The sequence below is a fragment of the Trifolium pratense genome, linkage group LG1 (assembly GCF_020283565.1).
Source record: "Trifolium pratense cultivar HEN17-A07 linkage group LG1, ARS_RC_1.1, whole genome shotgun sequence".
Taxonomy (NCBI): Eukaryota; Viridiplantae; Streptophyta; class Magnoliopsida; order Fabales; family Fabaceae; genus Trifolium; species Trifolium pratense.
Window position 1 is genome coordinate 27,533,623 of NC_060059.1, and position 20,581 is coordinate 27,554,203.

A 20,581-nucleotide genomic window follows, 5' to 3' on the forward strand; every position below is an offset into this window, starting at 1 on the left:
AGGACCTCAATGTCATCATTTGTGTCCATCTCTCCATACTTAACCAATGAGTCTTCAACAATCAGTTGTGATAAATCCTCATCATCACTGGTGTCCAAATCAAATGATGGTATGCTAAAAGATTCATATGTTGCTGCCATTTCTAAGTAGTGGAAAATTCAATTTTCATGAAAACAATAGGTACTATGAGAGAAATACTTGTATGATCTTGGTCGCCATTTGGTCACACACACATAACAAAACATACATATTATTCAATTATTTTTTCTTTGTGCTTTTTTCTCTACTATGTGAGTGTGACCAAATTGGGACCAAAGTCCATGCAAGTATTACTCAGTACTATGAATATGTTTTTATAACAATAAGAAATTCTTACTCCAACAGTAGTACAACATAGGGAGTGAGAGTAATTCTCGCGTAACAACTAACAACCTTAATTATCCTCCAATGATACAAAATAGGGAGTGAAAATATTTACGTTGGAAGTTGTAGAAGTGAGAATACTGATGCGTCATTAATGTTTCCTGCAGGCTTAGTATAGGCAGTTGTGTAGTGGTATTTTTGGGAAAAGAAATTAAATAGAGTTTAATTTATTGACTTTTGCTTATAAAAGAGACTAAGGCTATGTTTGGATTGATGAAATATGATGGAGTGGAATGGAATGTAGTGGTATAGAGTCATGCTCCATTGTTTGGATTTATAAAAAATGGATGGAATGGTATGGAATACAATGGAATCTATTCCATCACATACCACCATCTCCTTTATTATTCCTTTCCATCCAATTTGGGGTGTATGCAATGGAATGAACTCTTCTAATTACACAATTACACTTTCATCCCTATTTTTTCTATTTCATCATTGAACAATTCCTTCTTCTCATTTTCTTTCGGTTTCTCCTTTGGTTTCCATGATTGTTTTCTTTGTGTTACTGTTTATGTACATTCACAAAGTGTTTTATTCATATTTCTTATATGTGTGGGGTATTCTTATATCTATTTTACTTGCTTCATATGCGATGATACTTGCTTCATATTTCTTCGTGTTCCTGCATTTTTTTTCCAATTTTTAATTGAATCATAAATTAACTTGATGACGATCAGCATCAAGGTTTTTTTTTTCAAAAATGAAAATAAAAAACTACATCAATGCTTAAACTCAAAAGAAGAAAAAAAGAATTAGGAGGTATAAAAATCAAAGGGAAAACAAACTTGTAAAAATAACTATTATTTTCTTGATAAAGAAGGGTAAAATTGGAATAAAAAGGTTATAACTTAGTCTATTCCGTTCACTTCCCAAACGATGAAGTGATAATTTTGTTCTATTCCATCACTGAATATCCAAACAATAGAACGGAATTTGTGTTCCATTCCGTTCCGCTCCACTCCATTCCATTATGTTTCATTCCGCTCCGTTCCGTTATGTACCATCAATCCAAACAGAGCCTAAAGGGAGTAGATTAAAAGGTTGTACTGTCATACTGATACACACGCACATCCTTTCTTTTCTGCTTCCTTGTGCAAGTTTTTTTATTTATTTTTTAAACAATTGTAATATACTATACGCAAAAAATCTTTTCTCTTTTCTTGACAGTTTCCTTTACAATTTCATGACTAATGTGAATCTTTCTATTTTTTTTTCATTAAAAGTTGAAGAGATGATTAAACCAAGACATTAAAAATCCAAAAAATTATAATTCCAAAAATAAAATATATTCAAAATAAATTAAATCTAAAATAAAATAGTAATTTCAAATATAAAACATACCCAAAATAAATTATATCATTTACAAAACAAAATAAGATTTTTTTTTTAAGCAAAAACAAAATAAACTAGCACACCGTGTAAAACCAAAAGCTAAAAATACCATAACTAAAAATAAACACTAGCTACCAATATAAAACCAAAAGCTAAAAATACTGTATAACAAAAGAAAATGTTGTAGAGGGAGAACTATGTAGAGAAATATTCCTATTCAGGATAAAAGACTAAAAGTAAGTGGAAGAGTAAAAGAAAGAGGCGTACAGTACCAATATTTGACAAAATGAAGAAAGAGGAAGACTTTAAGGTGTGTTTGGTTTGCGAGATAGAAAGAGGGAGAAAAAAAACTTCCAAAACCAATGAATGAATTTGGTTTCCATAATTTTTTTTCTCTCTCTTTCTCTCCTTCAAACCAAACACATCATAAAAGACTTAATACAACAAGTGCATGTATACTCTCTTATGTGCTTATAATTATCTTTCTTAATTTTTTATTTTTTTACCAATTATTACTAGTACCGTTATTTTAACAAAGCAAGTTTACTAAAAAAAATATTTATAATGTTAATTAAAAAATTGTATCTCATACATTATTCTCACATTTCCTTCTCTTCTTTTTTACCCTTTCATCTATCTCACAAAATCTTAGCCACAACAATTCCCACCACCACTACAATTTGTTGTTTCTCATCACCAATACCAATTTTTATACAATTGGAGCTAGTAGATTGAAAGTAACTTTTGCAAGAGAATATCTATCTATCTATCTCTATATTTACATTTCTTAATATTTCTTTCTTTGCACTTTTTTTTGTTGAAAAACTTTTTTCTTTCCACTTGATTTAATAGAGGAGGATTCTTAAAATTGTTTTGATTCTTTTAAAATTTGAAATTAAACCTGAAACTCATAACAACTGAACCATTAAAACTGCTACTCGTCAAAACTGTCACCCGACAAATCCGGACGAAATTGGGTAATATATTATCTTGTTCGGTTAAAGATTAGATGTGAAATTTTGTCAAAGAATCGACCGAACCGGCTCGATACTCAACCCTAATTCCCTCCACCTTTTTAATCCCATCAGAACGAGTTCATATTTTTTGAATTTCATGTCCAAGGGATTAAAGTAATAAGAAAATTGTGATCATATATATGGGAAATAAAATATAGCACTAATGTAATGAAAACTTCCAACTGAAGAGGTGAAAAAAAATATGGGAAATTAATAGAGATGAAGAGCGAACAAGTCTACTTTACGCAACCATATACCATGATAAATGATAAATAAGCCTTGTTAACTTATCATTTACTTGAATGAAGAAAGAATTCGACTCCATATACATCATCACCTACTAAACTTGTTTCTTATCAAAACTACACTGCATGATTTGTAAAAGACACCTTTTTACCGTAAGTTTTACTAAAGTCAATCTTGAGGATCACATCACCAACGTTTTTTTTTGTTTTACTTTTCATATAATGAATAATCTTGAAATATAAGTTTAGAGAAACACATTTGTAAAAGACACATTTCAACCTGTTATATATCATCCTAACACTTTAACTAAAATCTTATTAACCACGGAATTTCAAAAATAAAATATTTATAGTATTATTATGAGTTTTAAAAATGGTCATTTTGTATTAAATTTCAATTAATTTTAAAGTGAGTTCATGTGATCTTCCTAATTTTCTATAAAAAAATTTATGTAATTTTATGAGCTCGACAACACTCACAATCAGGGAGAGGATCCTCTTCATTGGAAAGTGAATCCGGTGAAATCCTAGTCACATGTTTTTTTTTGTTGTAAATTGTCTATGATGTAAAAAAAGGAATGGAAGGTCAAGATCAAGACATTAATCCCTCAAGTGAAAATCACAATGGAAAGGATCGGGTCCGGTTACTGTGCATAAGTCTCCTTCGTACACCCCCTCCTTCGTCATACACCCCCCATTCCAAAACCCATCTCCAAGCAGCCCAACTCCAGCCCTCTCCAAACTACACACATCTCATTAATTGCAACGGTTAAACGATTTTCATCATCATCAACATCATAACTGTCATCACCGTCGACATCATCATCACCCTTGCCGAAAATCAAAACTCAACATCATCACCGTCGTCGTCGCCATTAACGCCTTCCATCTTCAACGTCGCCGCCGTTCATCATCAGTTCATCACATTTCATCATCTTCACCGTCACCATCATTTGAACGAACCAAACACAAAATGGTGAAAAGAAAACAGGTTAGAGCTAGATTTTTACTTCGATTTTGGGAATTAGGTTTTATTTTGGTTTGATTATTTTCTAATTTCACAAGATTAAAACCATGGGATGTACTAAATGGTTTCCTAATTATATTTTGGGAATTAGGTTTCCTAATTTCCTAATTTTTTCTTGTATGTTTTTTGGACTGCCTTGCTGCAAAGCAGAAAGTAGGAACGTTTGACAGATTTTGGTAATATGAACAGTGTGGCTGTCTAGAAATTAGATGCAATTTGTAGAGAAAAAAAAATATTAAACTTGCATCCAAATTGGAAACGGCATGGATACGGGCTATCAATCTAATATGAGTTTTGAAACTTAGTAATTCCACAAGTGTTGGTACATTGATAGATTGGTTGATGAATTTTTAGTGTTGGATTTTGCAAGAGTGCATTTGGCTCCAGCCTGTTATGCTGAGATAGATTGTTCTCAGTATTGCTGAAATTAAGATTTACAGTCTTGTCGTTATATTATAGTTAGGATTTAATGCATGTGTGTTGACAGTGTAATGTGTAAAGATTTTTCACACTCTTAATCTAAGCTCGTTACTTTTCTTTATAAACCTTTATAGGTAGGAAAAGTTTTGGAAAGCATTGTGTCTGAAATGTATTAGTTAGTTGAGTTTGCATATGGTAGATGTACCTTGAAATTAAAAAGGTAAGAGTGGGAGCTGGCAAATTCAGTTGAGAGAATTGAGTTCAACATCTGCATATTCATGAGTCCAACATTATTTGACTTATGTACCTTGGTTCTTAGTAGTTTAGTACTTGTAAAAAGTAAAAATAAATTAAGTTGTGAAGCTGTTTGTTACTTACTCTTGTTCTTTTTGGTAGTAATAGCTCCTGCAACAAGTTTGCTTTTCATTTTCAGCATTACTTGTCCTGTTCTATGTATGTAAACAGAAACTATTTTCCAATGCAGATCACCTGCAGTTACAACCAAATGAATTTTACTTGTTTTTTCAAACTATATTATGAGTCAGATTTAATAACTTAAGTTGTAATTGATAATAACGATAATGATACCGTTGCGAGTCCGTTTGAGTAATTCATTGCCCTTAGCAAGTAGCTCTTGGATGCCGGAACCTGAAAAATTATCTCCATTCACAATTTCTCCACTGTCACTGGTGCTGTTGTTTATGTTATTAGCTTTTCCACATACTGTCATACCCCCCATTCCTTTCTCTAGTGGTGTTACTGCAGCAATATTCCATACTTCCTTTAGAGCTCTTGCTTTTAATGTTGCTGCTCCTCGAAGAGCTACATATCAAGGATCATATACATGTATTATATTATATATACATACATTTTTTTAAGTAATAGACTACGTTTGACTCTTGGGAAAGCTCTGTTTATTTTTGTCAAAAACACGCTGCCTCATTTGATTTTCCTCTATAATGGATTTCTTTTCATTTACTGGCACAGATTGATTGACAACGAGCAGGAGAGCCTATTGATGAAACATTGATTAATAAGGCATTGACTTTCTACTTAGAGATCGAAGAAAGCACAAGAAAAGAAGAACCAAAACACTTTGCAGAAACAATGATTAAAGAAAATGCAGCATTCTATGCTATGTCGAGGCTTCAAATTTGATAGCAAATTTTGCTATCTTTCAATTGAAAGTATAAAATTGATTACTACTTTAGTTTCCCTTATACTATGATACTAGTGGAATATTGAAAGATTAAAAAGGATTGCTACTTTGTTTTTTTTTGTTACAATTGCTACTTTACTTGATTGTATATACTTGCTTGATAGTCTTCTATGAGAAACCAAAATACTTGTCTAATGGTTTTGTAATAGAACATTATTATTGTTAAATGATTTTATATAAAGATTATACACTGAAACCATTACTCTTGTTAAATGGTTTCAACATGTTATACACTGAAACCATTAGTCTTGTTAAATGGTTTCAGTGTTGTTAACCCATTAATATTGACTATGAGGGTAAAAAAAAAATATTGATCATAAACATTCTCCTCCCCCTCCTTTAATAATTTTCTTTCAAACAAAATACGAAATTCCCCATATCTTTCCTCTCATCTCTCAAAGTCACTCCCGTTTTTTTCATCTTAAGTCTTAACTATAAAAAAGCCTAAATCTTTTTACCTTTCACACCAAAAGATAATTCATAAAGAACTAGACAAGTAAAAGAAACATGACACTAATTCTCGCAATTCTTGACTTGAAAAATTATACACTGCTTAGTCCATATCAATAGTAGTAGTTACTAGTATATTTATAATCCATTGACTAATGTTATACACTGAAACCATTAGTCTTGTTAAATGGTTTCAATATGTTATACACTGAAACCATTAGTCTTGTTAAATGGTTTCAGTGTTGTGAACCCATTAATATTGACTATGTGGGTAAAATAGATTTTTCAAATCCTTAATATTGGCATTTATAAGTGAATGTAATAGAACATTATTATTGTTAAATGATTTTAAATAAAGATTATACACTGAAACCATTACTATTGTTAAATGATTTCAACTTGTTATACACTGAAACCATTAGTCTTGTTAAATGGTTTCAGTGTTGTTAACCCATTAATATTGACTATGAGGGTAACAAAAAAAATATTGATTACAAACATTCTCCTCCTCCCTCCTTTAATAATTTTCTTTCAAACAAAATACGAAATTCCCCTATATCTTTCCTCTCATCTCTCAAAGTCACTCCCGTTTTTTTCATCTTAAGTCTTAACTATAAAAAAGCCTAAATCTTTTTACCTTTCACACCAAAAGATAATTCATAAAGAACTAGACAAGTAAAAGAAACATGACACAAATTCTCGCAATTCTTGACTTGAAAAATTATACACTGCTTAGTCCATATCAATAGTAGTAGTTACTAGTATATTTATAATTCATTGACTAATGTTATACAGTGAAACCATTAGTTTTGTTAAATGGTTTCAATATGTTATACACTGAAACTATTAGTCTTGTTAAATGGTTTCAGTTTTGTTAACCCATTAATATTGACTATGAGGGTAAAATAGATTTTTAAAATCCATTAATATTGACTATGAGGGTAAAATCATTAATAAGTGAATGTAGTATAACATTATTATTGTTAAATGACTTTGAATAAAAATTGTACACTAAAACCATTACTCTTGTAAAATGGTTTCAACATGTTATACACTGAAACCATTAGTCTTGTTAAATGGTTTCAGTGTTGTGAACCCATTAATATTGACTATGAGAGTAAAATAGATTTTTTAAATCCTGAATATTCAAACCATTATTCACAACCTATAGTACACACTTATTCACAAATGCATTTCCATTTTCGCCTTAAACTATAGAACAAATGTGATCAATAACCAAGCACTACCATCACCCCTATCTTATTGAACCAGTATGATCTATACAGTTTGACTTGAGCTGAAGAAGAAAAACCAAGACTCTTCAAAGATATCATAAGTAGTAGTCTGCAAAAAGTTCAGTAAGTGGGTCTTTTTTTTCAATACATCAGCACCATTCAGATGCTTCAGTCGAATGAATATCACCAATTCCAGATGAAGTGGACGTTAAATCCATTTAAAACACAATTGAATCAAAACCTATACAAAAACACAATCGAATCAATAAAAATCAAAATCAAGAACACATTCACTATATAAAAGCCTAAAAAAAGAGAAATATAACATTGAAACCATAAGTATGGTTTTATGGTTTCAGTAAGTTATACACTGAAACCATTTACCAATATTAATGGTTTCAATCTGTTGCTGACCTACTTGACTTGGACAATAAACAGTAAATACTTCATAAGCAACTTTCAAGTCTATATATAGTAAAACAAAAAAACATTAAGGATAATGAGCAAATGATTTCTTTCCTTTTGATTGAAGTAAATAAACTAAATTTTACATTGAGCCAATTTCCAAAGGCAAAGGCAAGATTGAACTTTAAATTGAGTGGCTGAAATGAGGTGATAGAGTTTATTTGTGTGAGCCTTATATATAATTTGAACCACCTTGATTACCATTTGGTTTTTCTGCTTGAGATTTAAAACTAACATAGTAAAATTTTGATAGAAGAGACAGAAGAACTACATAGTCATTCAATAAACAAATTATCTTGAAGAGCTACTAGGCAGGATATCTGATACAATTAAGAAAGTATGTCTGTTGCATTATTGAAGCAAGGATCTGGCACAGTTTTTGTAAATATTTTCAGAATCTTTTTCAGCAAAAAACTGGTTATGTAAAACTAGTTATATAAGACATCTGTATAATGGTGGCAGGGACCTGTGTTTGATTCCTTAGGTTTTTATTTATTTTTGGGATCGGGAATTGCAACGATAGATCAATATTCTCAATTCTCATGTGACGGGGGTCGAGACATCCAAAGTATAAGAAATTATATAAGAATCTTGTTGACTTGTATGAACACAGTATGCAATTGTGAATCCTCTAGTAATATTTTCTATTTGGCATTTAAAGGATATGGTCAAAGAATGTTTTCCAAGCTTACAGAACTATTTTCATTGTTGTTACTTTGGTGATCCTTTGTTGATGTGATGCACATGTTATAGTTTATGGCTGGGATTTAATGGAACTTAATAATTCACATTCTTCCTACTTTTTCCTAGTATTGATTCAGATCATTTTTGAATCATTAGATATGAATGCACCTTCAATAGATATATAAGGATATTGCTTATATACACATGCTACAACACAAGGGGCTTCTTTTGAATTACTGCTGGTCAATTCATAATTTTGTGTCAAGATTTCAGATTTCACAAACATGCTACAACACATTAACACTCCTACACATGATATGAATTTTATGGAAAATAAGTGAGCTCTTACATGTGTCTTTCCAGATTCAAACAGTGAGTATTTCTACTTCAAAGTTCAGTTAACTGTCCTTCACGTAACCCACCTCCAATTAATGCATCAATCCTAAATTAAACAAATTCAAACACTATCAAGTTTCACTTTGAAGTTTCAAGTTTCAGGCCACACTTATTAAAAACCAAATATAACATTATCAAGAACTCAATAATATAAACTGCAAAAGTTTCAAACACCACAAGACAAAATAAAGCACTATTCAAATTGTGGAAAATCACTCTCAAGTCATAAGGTTTTTCCTAATTAAGCACGTAGCTAGCTTATCATGTACCACATTTTCTTATTGGTGAAGGTTTACACATCTTTAGCTTATCAGAATACCAAAATTTTCAATGTGGAACTGAATTTGGGAACTCGCATAAGATTCTGAAAAGTTTTGCATCATCAAATTACAGTATAATACACAAAATCAATGAAATCAATGTTAATTATTTCAACAAACAGCAGATTGAATTAGGTTAATTATGAATCCTGATAATTGATTAATTTATATAAATTGAATTTGCAAGTAAGAAAACCGAAGAAACGAAGAATTGCGGTTTGGAAAAAGGAGGAATCTAGTACCATTTGATTACGGCGAGATTACAGCGAACGACGGCGAACGACGGCGAGATTACGGCGAGATTACGAAGGGAGAAGACGACGGCGAGACAGCGAGATTCAGAGAGAATCGCGATGGTAAGACCTTGAGAGAGCTTGAGACTGTGATCCTGTGTGACTCGGGGTCAGATGTGAGACCTTCAGATCCATACACGTGTCATAAAAAAATCACCATCGGATGACTGTCACCAGCTTATGCACTGTGCATAAAAATATCCTTATGGATATTAACTTTTGCCGAAAGGATCCATTCACTCACAATCACAATAATAATAAAACTACAATTTTTTAATGTGATTTTTTTTGTAGGAAATTCTTTATGCAATAAAAAAATCATATTATACACTGTTTACAATTCATGACATATTATAGTACCAAAATCTCTCACTATTATACCAAACCTACTTACTTTATTATCCACTGTATTTTAAAAAAGAAAAATCATATCATAAATAAGAATTGGAAGGTTATGAATGTAACCTTTACTAACTCATCATTTCTTAGAAAAACGCTACACAGAGTCACAGAGATATTTGTTGAAGGGTTTTGCTATTGTTGTTCGAGGTAAAGTTCCGATGGCGAAGTCATCGTCGTCGTCATCAAACTCTGAAAATTCCGGCGACCTTCTTTGCGTCGGAACGTTAGAAATCGCTACTCCCAAACCTGTTGGTTTCCTCTGCGGTTCAATCCCCGTTCCCACCGATAAATCTTTCCATTCTTTTCATTCCGCTCTTCTCCCAACTCCGCAAACGTAACCTCTCTCTCTCTCTCTCTCTCAATAATCAATTTATCTGTTTCTTTATTCCAATTTCATTAGTAATTTATGTTTGATGATTTTTCAGAGTGAATGCTCCGCGTTATCGGTACCGAATGCTGCCAACTGAAACTGACCTCAATACGCCTCCGCTTCTTGCTAATTTCCCGGAAAAGGTTCTTCCAGTTGGTGCTGTTCACTCCAAGACAACTGCCGGAGGTGCTAATTCTTCTTCATTATATTTGATTATGATCATGATGATGATTACTGTCTTTCTTTAGAGTTTCTTATATGTACTATGTATGTAATACTTGCATTTATTTGAAGACTGTCGGTTTCTTAGAATTTTGGGTTCTTGGAATTTTGAGTTGGACATAATTGAACCCTACAAAACTAGCTTGTAATGTAAGGTAAGGATCTATAAAACACGAACATTCCTCGAATTAGGTGTGTTCCGGTGTCGTACACGTGTCAGTGTCTGACGCTTATAAGTGATATTGACTCGTAGACGTGGATATTATGTCATTTTTAAAAATTATTATCGGTGTCGACGAGTCAATATCCGTATCTGTGTCCGTACTTCATAGGTGAGGGTTGCCTCTACTTATAAATCCATGTCCAGACTACCTCACATCCGATTTTGGACTCTTAACACACCCTCTCACGACCAACACTATCGGGCTTGTGCGTGGATACAAATGGTGGGTGACTCGATAGTGGAAACCTGATAGCAGGTGACCCAACGGATCTTGGAGGAGGTTCTGATTCCATCTTAGAATTTTGGGTCGAGCCTAACTCAACCCTACAAAACTGGTTTGTAAGTTGAGAATTGCCTCTACTTATAAACTCATGTTCAAGCCATTTCGCATATGATGTGAGACTCTTAACACGGTTGAATTCAGAGGAAAACTTGCATGATGGGTTGAGTCAGTGAGGCGATAAATTGTGGAATATGCTATCTTAGGAATATGTTACCCTATGAGCTGGCTCACGAGTTTGATAAAATTGCTCAATTGTATCTTTTTAGATTATATTCCAGTCAAAAGCGTATAAATGTTATGATTATTCAAGTTGCCGTTTTTTTGTTTCCATGATTGTATGTCATACTTTAAAATATTGGTTTCATTGCATGTTGGATTAGCAATGCAATGAGGAAAAATTGACTTCAATAGCAAAAATGAGAGTTATGTTAGAACCCAATTCTCTCTAATGAGTAGAGCAATCAGAAGACTGCACCAATTTGATGTTAAATATGCATGTGCTCATGGAGACTTAGAAGAGGAGGTCTACATAGAGATCGGCTTGGGACAACTCGTGGAGAGAATGAGGTTTACAAGTTGAAGAAGGAACTATGCATGTTGAAACAATCCTGTTGTGCTAGGTTTGGAAATTACATAGATGGAGTCAAGCTAATCACAGTCTTTTCGGGAAACATACACATGAAGATAAACTCGACATCTAACATTTTTACGTGGATGACATAATTATATCATGCAACAATGTGGTCAAGAAGTATCTCTTAATGTAGAAATTAATAGCTTAGTTCCAGATGAAAGACCTTTGGAAATCGAAGTATTCCCTTGGAATTAAAGAAGTGCATCTTTTACCCAAAAAAGGAAATATGTTCTTGAACCCCTTGAAGAAAAAACCAAGTTAGGCTGTAAAGGTACCAGGGAGTAGGGAACCCATCAAATAGAATAATAGAATGAGGAATGATGAGATGAAAAGAGAGCCCAACCGTGTATAATGCCCGTATCAGATGCCAGTCAGGAATCAAGTATACCTGGTAGATAGCAGACCAAATATAGCATATGCAGTTAGTTACACGACCTGTGAGTAAGACACTTACAAACTCTAAGCAGAATTCTATAGGATATTAACTCGTCTACATCTAGATAAGGGCTACTATTCAAAGCTTGTAGAAACCTGTCAATGAAGGTGTACACACATTCAAATGCAGATTTGTAAGATAAGTTCAGTCATTGTGAGAAGATGAAACTTGAGGTACTGTATGTTTTCGTGTGGTAATTTACTAATATGAAGGAATAAGCAAGATGAAGTTATTCAGTCAAACGTAGAAGCCTGGCAATGCCTTATAAGTTATAACCACATAACATGTTATCAAGCTGACCCCCGAGAATAAGTTTTTGAGGATAATTTATCACATTAGATGACCCCTGAGAATAAAATGGGAAGCTCGTATTAGCTGTTTTGTGACGGAAAATATGCTATTAGTATTACTTATAATCTAGTTCAAGATAATAGGACAAAACATATTGAGCTAGATTGCACTTCATCGAGAAAAAGTTAAAAAAATGCTTTATAAGTTATAAACACATAACATGTTCCTATAGGATGTCAGTGGGTAGATGTATAATGTTTAACCAGGCAACTACTTACAAGTTACAAGTGCTTTCAAGATCTTATTGATAGCCCAGGATTGATTGATACCCATTCATCAACTCGAGGGGGAATGTTGTGTGTTAGAATAGAAAATATTATAATATTATTTGTTGAGAAAATATCTCGATTTGGTTTGTTTATTCTTAGCCCTATAATAATGTGATTTAGTTTAGATTTAAGTTTATTCACTTGGTTATAAATACCAAGGTAGTCATACTATTTTATTAATGTAAATAGTAATGTAAATATTGTTTTTAGGGTTATTGACATCATTATCAATAATATGTTATTGTTCCTTATTATTTTCTCCTATTCTTTCACATAAATTCCCCAAAATTCAACATGGTATCAGAGCCATGGTATCCACCTTGAAACATAATTCCGCTGCAATTTCTCCCGAGAATAATTAATTCTTGGTTATTCTTCACTTTACCTTTTTTATCTTTTTTTCATATAAACCCTAGCCGTCATTAGAATTTATTTTTTATTTTGTTCCACACCTTTGTGGTTCTTGTTTACCCCTTTGCTTTCTTTTCTAACCCTTATTGATATGTTACTTAACACATGCAGTCACATGCCAATTTTCCATGAATCCTTTACCTTTAACCACCGTTTTTTCCCAAGATTGATCATCAGTCTCTCTTGATCTTGTTTTGGTGGCCTAATTACCTGTTTTGTGATACCTTAATCTGCGGGCATACCCCGTTTGTGATCCTTTAATCCGCGGGCATACCCCGTTTGTGATCCCTTAATTTGCGGGCATACCCCGTTTGTTATCCCTTAATCCGCGGGCATACCCCGTTTGTGATTCTTTAATCCGCGGGTCCCAGTTACCTTTAATCCCGTTACCTGTTTGTGATTCTTTAATTCGCGGGTCCCCGTTACCTTTAATCTCTTGTTACCCGTTTGTGATTATTTAATCCGCGGGTCCCAGTTACCTTTAATCCCGTTACCCGTTTGTGATTCTTTAATATGCGGGTCCCGTTACCTTTAACCACAGTTACCCGTTTGTGATTCTTTAATCCGCGGGCCCCCGTTTGTGATATTTCAATCCGCGGGTATTTTTACTTAATTTGATATGGATTCAGCTCTTCAGCCGCTCCTCTACTGCTTCTTTGGTTGCTGCTCTTCGTTGGCTTGCTATCAATGGATTTAATTTATTTTCAGGGTTAATTTTGTAACAAGCTTAAAGCTTAGTAAGCTTTAGCTTGAGGGGGAGTGTTAGAATAGAAAATATTATAATATTATTTGTTGAGAAAATATCTCGATTTGGTTTGTTTATTCTTAGCCCTATAATAATGTGATTTAGTTTAGATTTAAGTTTATTCACTTGGTTATAAATACCAAGGTAGTCATACTATTTTATTAATGTAAATAGTAATGTAAATATTGTTTTTAGGGTTATTGACATCATTATCAATAATATGTTATTGTTCCTTATTATTTTCTCCTATTCTTTCACATAAATTCCCCAAAATTCAACAGTTGTGTACTTGTGATTAGAACCTTTCTCCGTACATATTAGCTTGTTATGTTCTTTTTATCTGCATAGACTTTTTTAATCATTTGTTATTAGGAAGATTTATTTCCTGTAGTTCTAGGTTAGTATTTATTGGCTGGCATCTATTTTCACGAGTCTATATAATGTAAAATATACCTATAATTTTGTATTGATTGGTTGATAGTGAAATACTAATATATACCTACTCTGGTATCCAGTTCTCTATACCAGAGATTTATACTTTTAACATTCACTGATGTTTTCTGTTGTTTTGACATTGTTTTGGTGACAGATTTTCCATGGGAAGACACTGCTATTGCCTCAAATTTCAATAGAAAATGTGAGGCCCTTGCAGTGTCAGGTCTTGTTGATTATGGCGATGAGATTGACATAATTGCTCCAGCAGACATTTTGAAGCAGATATTTAAAATGCCGTATTCCAAGGCTCGGCTATCGATTGCTGTTCGTCGCATTGGTGATACTCTTGTTTTGAACACTGGGTATTTGCCCTACTATTGACTCTATTTTGTTGCCGTGCCTAACTTTCACTATTTAATTCTTTTGCGCATAATTGCTGTCCTTCTGGTCCCCTGATGAATTTTCACTTCGGAAACTTGAACAATCTAATGTTTTTAAAACCCTGATGAATTTTTCACTTCGGAAACTTGAACAATCTAATGTTTTTAAAAAAGCATTGGTGAATTTAATACCACTTTTTGATTAAGAAGAAAATATTAGTTGGTGAATTTAATACCACTTTTTGGTTATAGTGCATCCTATTTGATCTTGCGATCTACTTGTAATGTATGATACTGCAGAGCTGATTTTTTTTCCTTCTCTAAACAGGCATTCAGAAATTAATTAGCTCTGTAATTTTTTAATTTTTTATTTGAGGTTATTGCATTTAGTTATGGGCATTTGTTATATTATTACTCCATTTCTGCAGTGTACTATTTGACTAGCTTCCTTTTCTTTGTATTTGGCAAACTTCTATGTTCATAATCGTGCATTTGTATGTCTTATACTAATGGTTGAATGTTATAATATATTTGCCGATTCAAAAAATAAATATCTGTGAACTGCAGGCCGGATATTGAAGAGGGTGAAAAGTTGATTAGGAGGCATAATAATCAATCAAAATGTGCAGATCAATCTTTATTTTTGAATTTTGCTATGCATTCAGTCAGAATGGAGGCCTGTGATTGTCCACCAAGTCATCATGTTCCATCAGAAGAGCAATCAAATTCTTTTGTCTTTCCCGGAAAAACACCCCATATTGTTGTACAGAATGATGATGATGTTCAAACTGAAGGATACAATTGCCAATCCGACTACTCACAAGTCGGACAGGACAGCTTATTTTGGGGAAGCAAGAAGAATAGGAGAAATAAAAGCCATAGTCCAGTTAATAAGGTGTCGCAAGTTGGCGAAAAAACCAGATCATCAATGCAGGAGTCTGAAAAACAGAGAAAAGTTGGTAATGATAGCTTTCTGAGAGTTTTATTCTGGCAGTTTCATAATTTCCGTATGCTCCTAGGAAGTGACCTACTTTTATTCAGTAATGAAAAGTATGTTGCTGTGAGCTTGCATTTATGGGATGTCACACGACAGGTAAGGATCATTCCTCTAAAATTATCACCTGTTTTATGTTTGGCAAATTGCCAATATTTGTTTTCCTTACCTTGATAGGTCACGCCTTTAAATTGGCTTGAAGCTTGGCTTGACAATGTTATGGCAAGTGTACCGGAGTTGGCCATATGTTATCATCACAATGGTGTTGTTCAGGGATACGAGCTTTTGAAAACTGATGACATTTTTCTCCTTAAAGGGATATCGGAGGATGGAACCCCTGCATTTCATCCGTATGTTGTCCAACAAAATGGTCTATCTGTTTTGAGGTTTCTTCAGGATAATTGCAAACAGGATCCCGGAGCTTATTGGGTACTATTTTCTATTTTAAATACATTTAAAATATTTGATGGTTTTACATTATGTTAATGTTTTAAACAAATTGGTTGCCCTTAGTAATGCTTACCAAGCCTGGCTTTGAATTTTGCAGCTTTATAAAGGTGCTGGTGAAGATGATATACAACTTTTCGATCTTTCTGTTATTCCGAAAAACCATTCATCCAACAGTAGTGATGATGCATCTAGCTCCTTGCCGTCACTAATTAGTAGTGGTAGAAGTGATGCAGTATATTCCCTGGGAATTCTCCTCTATCGAATTGCTCACAGGCTTTCACTCTCAATGGTGTGGAAGAATTATACCTATTTTTGGTTAATCCAGCTTTAAGTGGCTTCTAAATGACTAATTATTATTTCTTTTGTTACAGGCTGCTAAAAATAGGGCTAGGTGTGTGAGGTTCTTTAGACAGTGTTTGGAGTTCCTTGATGATTCTGACCATCTGGTATGTTTTAAGAATAATACAATTGATGTTTTACCTGGCCCTGTTTCTGTGGTATTTCCAAGTATCCTCGGTTGAGATGACTCATTTCTGTTAAATATTTTAATAAACAGGCGGTACGTGCAATTGCTCATGAACAATTTGCGAGGCTGATTTTAAATTATGACGAGGAGTTGCAATTAACTCCTGAATCTCTAGCTGTAGAATGTGAACCATCTGTTACTGAAGCCAAGGAATCATCTTTGGATGGTGAAAACAATAATTCTGAACTAGTTGCCCTTGAAATGTTTTATTGGCATACTGATGACAAATCAGGTGAACACGGGAAAGTACCTGAGCACTTAAAATCAGAAGGTCATGCAAAGATGGTTTCTGAAGCACACAATCTTGTTTCTGGGGAGCTTATACCAGTTGGCAACACCCAAGGAGGGGTTGAACCTTGCTTGTCTTCTGATGTTAGGTCTTCTGTGCATGATGTATGTCCAGTTTCCACACCTGTGGTTCAGACGGTTGCTGATCCAATCTCATCCAAGTTAGCTGCTGTACATCATGTTTCCCAGGCCATCAAGTCTTTGAGATGGATGAGGCAGCTTCAGAGCACTGAACCTGAAATGATGGATCAATTTAATAATAATGGTGATAAGCCGTCATCATCTTTTAATGTTTCTGTCTGTGCTTGTGGGGATTCCGACTGTATTGAAGTCTGTGACATTCGAGAATGGCTTCCAACGTCCAAGTTGAATCATAAGCTGTGGAAGCTTGTTCTTTTGCTCGGAGAATCTTATTTGGCACTAGCAGAAGCTTATAAAGAGGATGGCCAACTTTATCAAGCCTTAAAGGTTATACAGTTATCATGTTCTGTTTATGGATCAATGCCTTCACATCTTGAAGACACAAAATTTATTTCTTCAATGGCTAGTTACTCATCTTTACAGAGAGAACACATTGATATGAATGAAAATATGACTTTGTTGGATGATAGAGAAGCTGAGACTGTTTATGGATACAATGAAAGGAAATCTTCTTCTTACCTTTTCTGGGCCAAGGCATGGGTGTTAGTTGGAGATGTTAAAATTGAGTTTCATAGGATAAAAGGTAAAGAAATCTCAACACAAGATATAACAAAACCTGCTACCAGAGAATTGAGAATGTCATCTGAGGTTGTGAAGGAAGTAAAGAGACTGAAGAAGAAGCTGGTGCAGTTGAACCAGAACTGCAGTTCATGTTCCTTGGTAAATTGCAGTTGCCAGAGTGACAGAGCTAGTAGTGGGAACAGTGCAAGTAGTAGTAGTGCAGATGTGACCATGACTTATAGTAGAAAGCATAGTAAACGGCTGTCTTCTAAACTTGCCAATCACTTGCCTGCAAGAGACTCAGGAGGAGAGGGAGACGAGTTCGTTCATAAAAGGGAGAGTAGAAAAGATTCTGACACTGAATATTTTGAGCACAGTAATTATGGTGGAGACCTGACAGAAACTGTTGAAAATAATAGGGCTGAAGTTGAATCCTCATCTGCTATGAACTCTAGAAATAATGAGGGGTCTTCAGAGATGGACAATTCGTGTTCTAGTGTTGTCTCTCAACCTGAATTTATTTCAAGGGAAACAGGTAAAGCAAAAATTGGCGGGATATTCGAGTACCTAGTTGAGCCTCTAGTTGGAGATGTAGAGCACAATCTATTAGCAGCTTTGAAATGCTATGAAGAAGCTAGAAAAACATTGCTTAAACTTCCATCTGGTTTGTCAGAGTTACAATCAGTGATTAAAAAGAAAGGGTGGGTTTGCAATGAATTGGGCCGAATCAGAATTGAAAATAAAGAATTGCATAAAGCTGAATTGGCATTTACTGATGCTATAGATGCATTCAGAGAAGTTTCAGATCACACCAACATAATATTGATAAACTGTAATTTGGGACATGGCAAACGGGCACTTGCAGAGGAGATGGTATCTAAAATGGATAATCTTAAACTACATAATATCTTCCAAATCGCATACAACCATGCATTAGAAACTGCAAAACTGGAATATAAAGAATCCCTTAGATATTATGGGGCAGCAAGGTTAGAACTAAATGCCATTAAAGATGTTGATGATACTGGTGCAAACAGCTTAAGGAATGAGGTACATACGCAGTTTGCACATACTTATCTGCGGCTTGGCATGCTCTTGGCAAGAGAAAATACTACAGCAGAAGTTTATGAAAATGGATCATTGGAAAAGACTCGTTTTACTCATACCAATTCCCATGGCAGAAAAGCAAAGAAAGATCTAAGAAAACATGAAATTTCAGCTAATGAGGCCATTAGGGAAGCATTATCTGTGTATGAGTCCCTGGGGGAGCTACGCAAACAGGAGGCTGCATATGCTTACTTCCAGTTGGCTTGTTATCAGAGAGACTGTTGTTTGAAATTTATGAATCCTAGCGATAAGAAAAGTGTTTTGTCAAAAGGTGAAAACAGCATGGTACAACGAATCAAGCAGTATGCATCTCTTGCAGAGAGGAACTGGCAAAAAGCTCTGGACTTCTATGCTGCCAAAACACATCCTCACATGTACTTAACTATTCTGATGGAGAGATCAGCTCTTTCATTAAGCGTTTCAAGCCATTTACACTCCAACATGGTATTTTCTTTCACTTCTTTCACACAGTAACTTGATTTGGATCGGTGCTTTTTTATTTTGAAAATTTCATTGAGATGACTTAACTCGTAATTTTTCTTCCTGATTTTGTGGTACTATCCCATCTGGGATACAAAAAGCTTTCCCAAAGAAAATGGTGGGAAATAAATCCATGCCTATAAACCTTCCTCTTAAAATGATTCTCGAGAATAATATAAATGTTGCCCAAACATCATTTTTTAAAAGCACCTAGGAATAAAACTCTCGTCCATATATTCCATGGAGTGTTATTCCCCAAAAAAAAATCTAGTAAACTTGAAACAAACACCTCCTTAGTCCCTTCCCTAGCGAAAAGATGATAAAATTCTTGAAATTTTCTTCATTTCCAGCTTATATTTTATCCTAATTGAAATTTGGTTAGTGTGCATCAAAGGAGTTGGGATGATGTGATATGTTAGATATGAGCTGCATATTTTCTGAAGTGCTAGATTTCAAATATCTCCTTTGGTATATGGAGGATGAGAATAAATGATGAATTTATTTAAATTTGTTGGCTTGCATTTTTTTGGGAATCAATTAGCTGTTATAAACCCAAAAGTATTGTACGAAGTTCTAAACTATTAGTGAAAACCTTTAAATAGTTTTATTGAAAATTTTGGTATTTAATGATCATAGAACCATCAATCAGGTCCAGAGTTTCAGTGTACATTTTTATCATTTGTTTATACTTCCTAACTTTTGTTCCAGATGCTGGAATCAGCTTTGGCTCATATGCTTGAAGGACGCCATGTTTCAAATACAAATGAAGACGCTTTCAGTACTAGCTATCCTGAACTTCATGCAAAATATTGGAGTCAGTTGCAGGGGCTTTTGAAGAAAATGTTGGCCACGGTGCTTTCATCGAGTGCAAATAAATCTCTCTGCCAACCATCTTCAACGTCTAGCAGATTTGGTGATAGTCGAAAGATCAAGGAACTGTACAAGATGTCCCTAAAGGGTACTGACATGGTCCAACTGCATACCATGTACAGCTTGTGGATATCATGATAGGAAATTTATCATCTCATTCTTCTCTTGTTTACATAAGTTCCAAGTAATTTGTTTGCCACCTCTTTGTCATCGATTGTCTTGTATATTAGGAGGATTAAGGATTATATCCTTACTGTGTGCTGTTGTAGCTATTGCTGTTGTTGTGTTGTACTATCGGGTTTAGGCCAATTCTAGAGGCTTCTAGATTCAGTTACAGAGTGGTATAATATAAAATGTTCTATATAGTAAGTAGTAGTTATGACAGTTAGCTTGTATAAATATTAAATACCGTGGTTGTACTATCAGTTTTTGCATGCTCACTATTATACTAAATTGCAAATCCTCCCTAGCTGTA

At 34.0% G+C, this 20,581-nt stretch overlaps 1 protein-coding gene and 2 long non-coding RNA genes across 3 annotated transcripts; 2 read left to right on the forward strand and 1 right to left on the reverse strand.

Annotated features, from left to right (window-relative positions):
- The first annotated feature begins 3,674 nt into the window (after positions 1-3,674).
- Positions 3,675-5,882, forward strand: LOC123923632. The gene is made up of 2 exons (XR_006814455.1): positions 3,675-4,010; positions 5,454-5,882. It is a non-coding gene; the product is annotated as an uncharacterized LOC123923632 (long non-coding RNA).
- Positions 5,883-7,240: 1,358 nt separating this feature from the next.
- LOC123903036 lies at positions 7,241-9,713 on the reverse strand. The gene is made up of 3 exons (XR_006807795.1): positions 9,478-9,713; positions 8,869-8,961; positions 7,241-7,611 (listed from the first exon to the last, which is right to left on the reverse strand). It is a non-coding gene; the product is annotated as an uncharacterized LOC123903036 (long non-coding RNA).
- Positions 9,714-9,878: 165 nt separating this feature from the next.
- LOC123884789 lies at positions 9,879-20,525 on the forward strand. Its single transcript, XM_045934009.1, has 9 exons — positions 9,879-10,264; positions 10,356-10,486; positions 14,464-14,671; positions 15,257-15,782; positions 15,861-16,112; positions 16,231-16,422; positions 16,505-16,579; positions 16,690-19,200; positions 19,945-20,525. The coding sequence occupies exons 1-9, from the start codon at positions 10,089-10,091 to the stop codon at positions 20,242-20,244; spliced, it is 4,371 nt and encodes a 1,456-aa protein (XP_045789965.1). The 5' UTR covers positions 9,879-10,088; the 3' UTR covers positions 20,245-20,525.
- Positions 20,526-20,581: the final 56 nt, after the last annotated feature.

Coding starts and splice junctions, on each gene's coding strand:
- LOC123884789 (XM_045934009.1), top strand. CDS start 10,089: ATGGCGAAGTCATCGTCGTCGTCATCAAACTCTGAAAATTCCGGCGAC. Junction 16,113..16,230: donor AGGATCCCGGAGCTTATTGG/GTACTATTTTCT, acceptor TGAATTTTGCAG/CTTTATAAAGGTGCTGGTGA. Junction 16,423..16,504: donor ACAGGCTTTCACTCTCAATG/GTGTGGAAGAAT, acceptor CTTTTGTTACAG/GCTGCTAAAAATAGGGCTAG.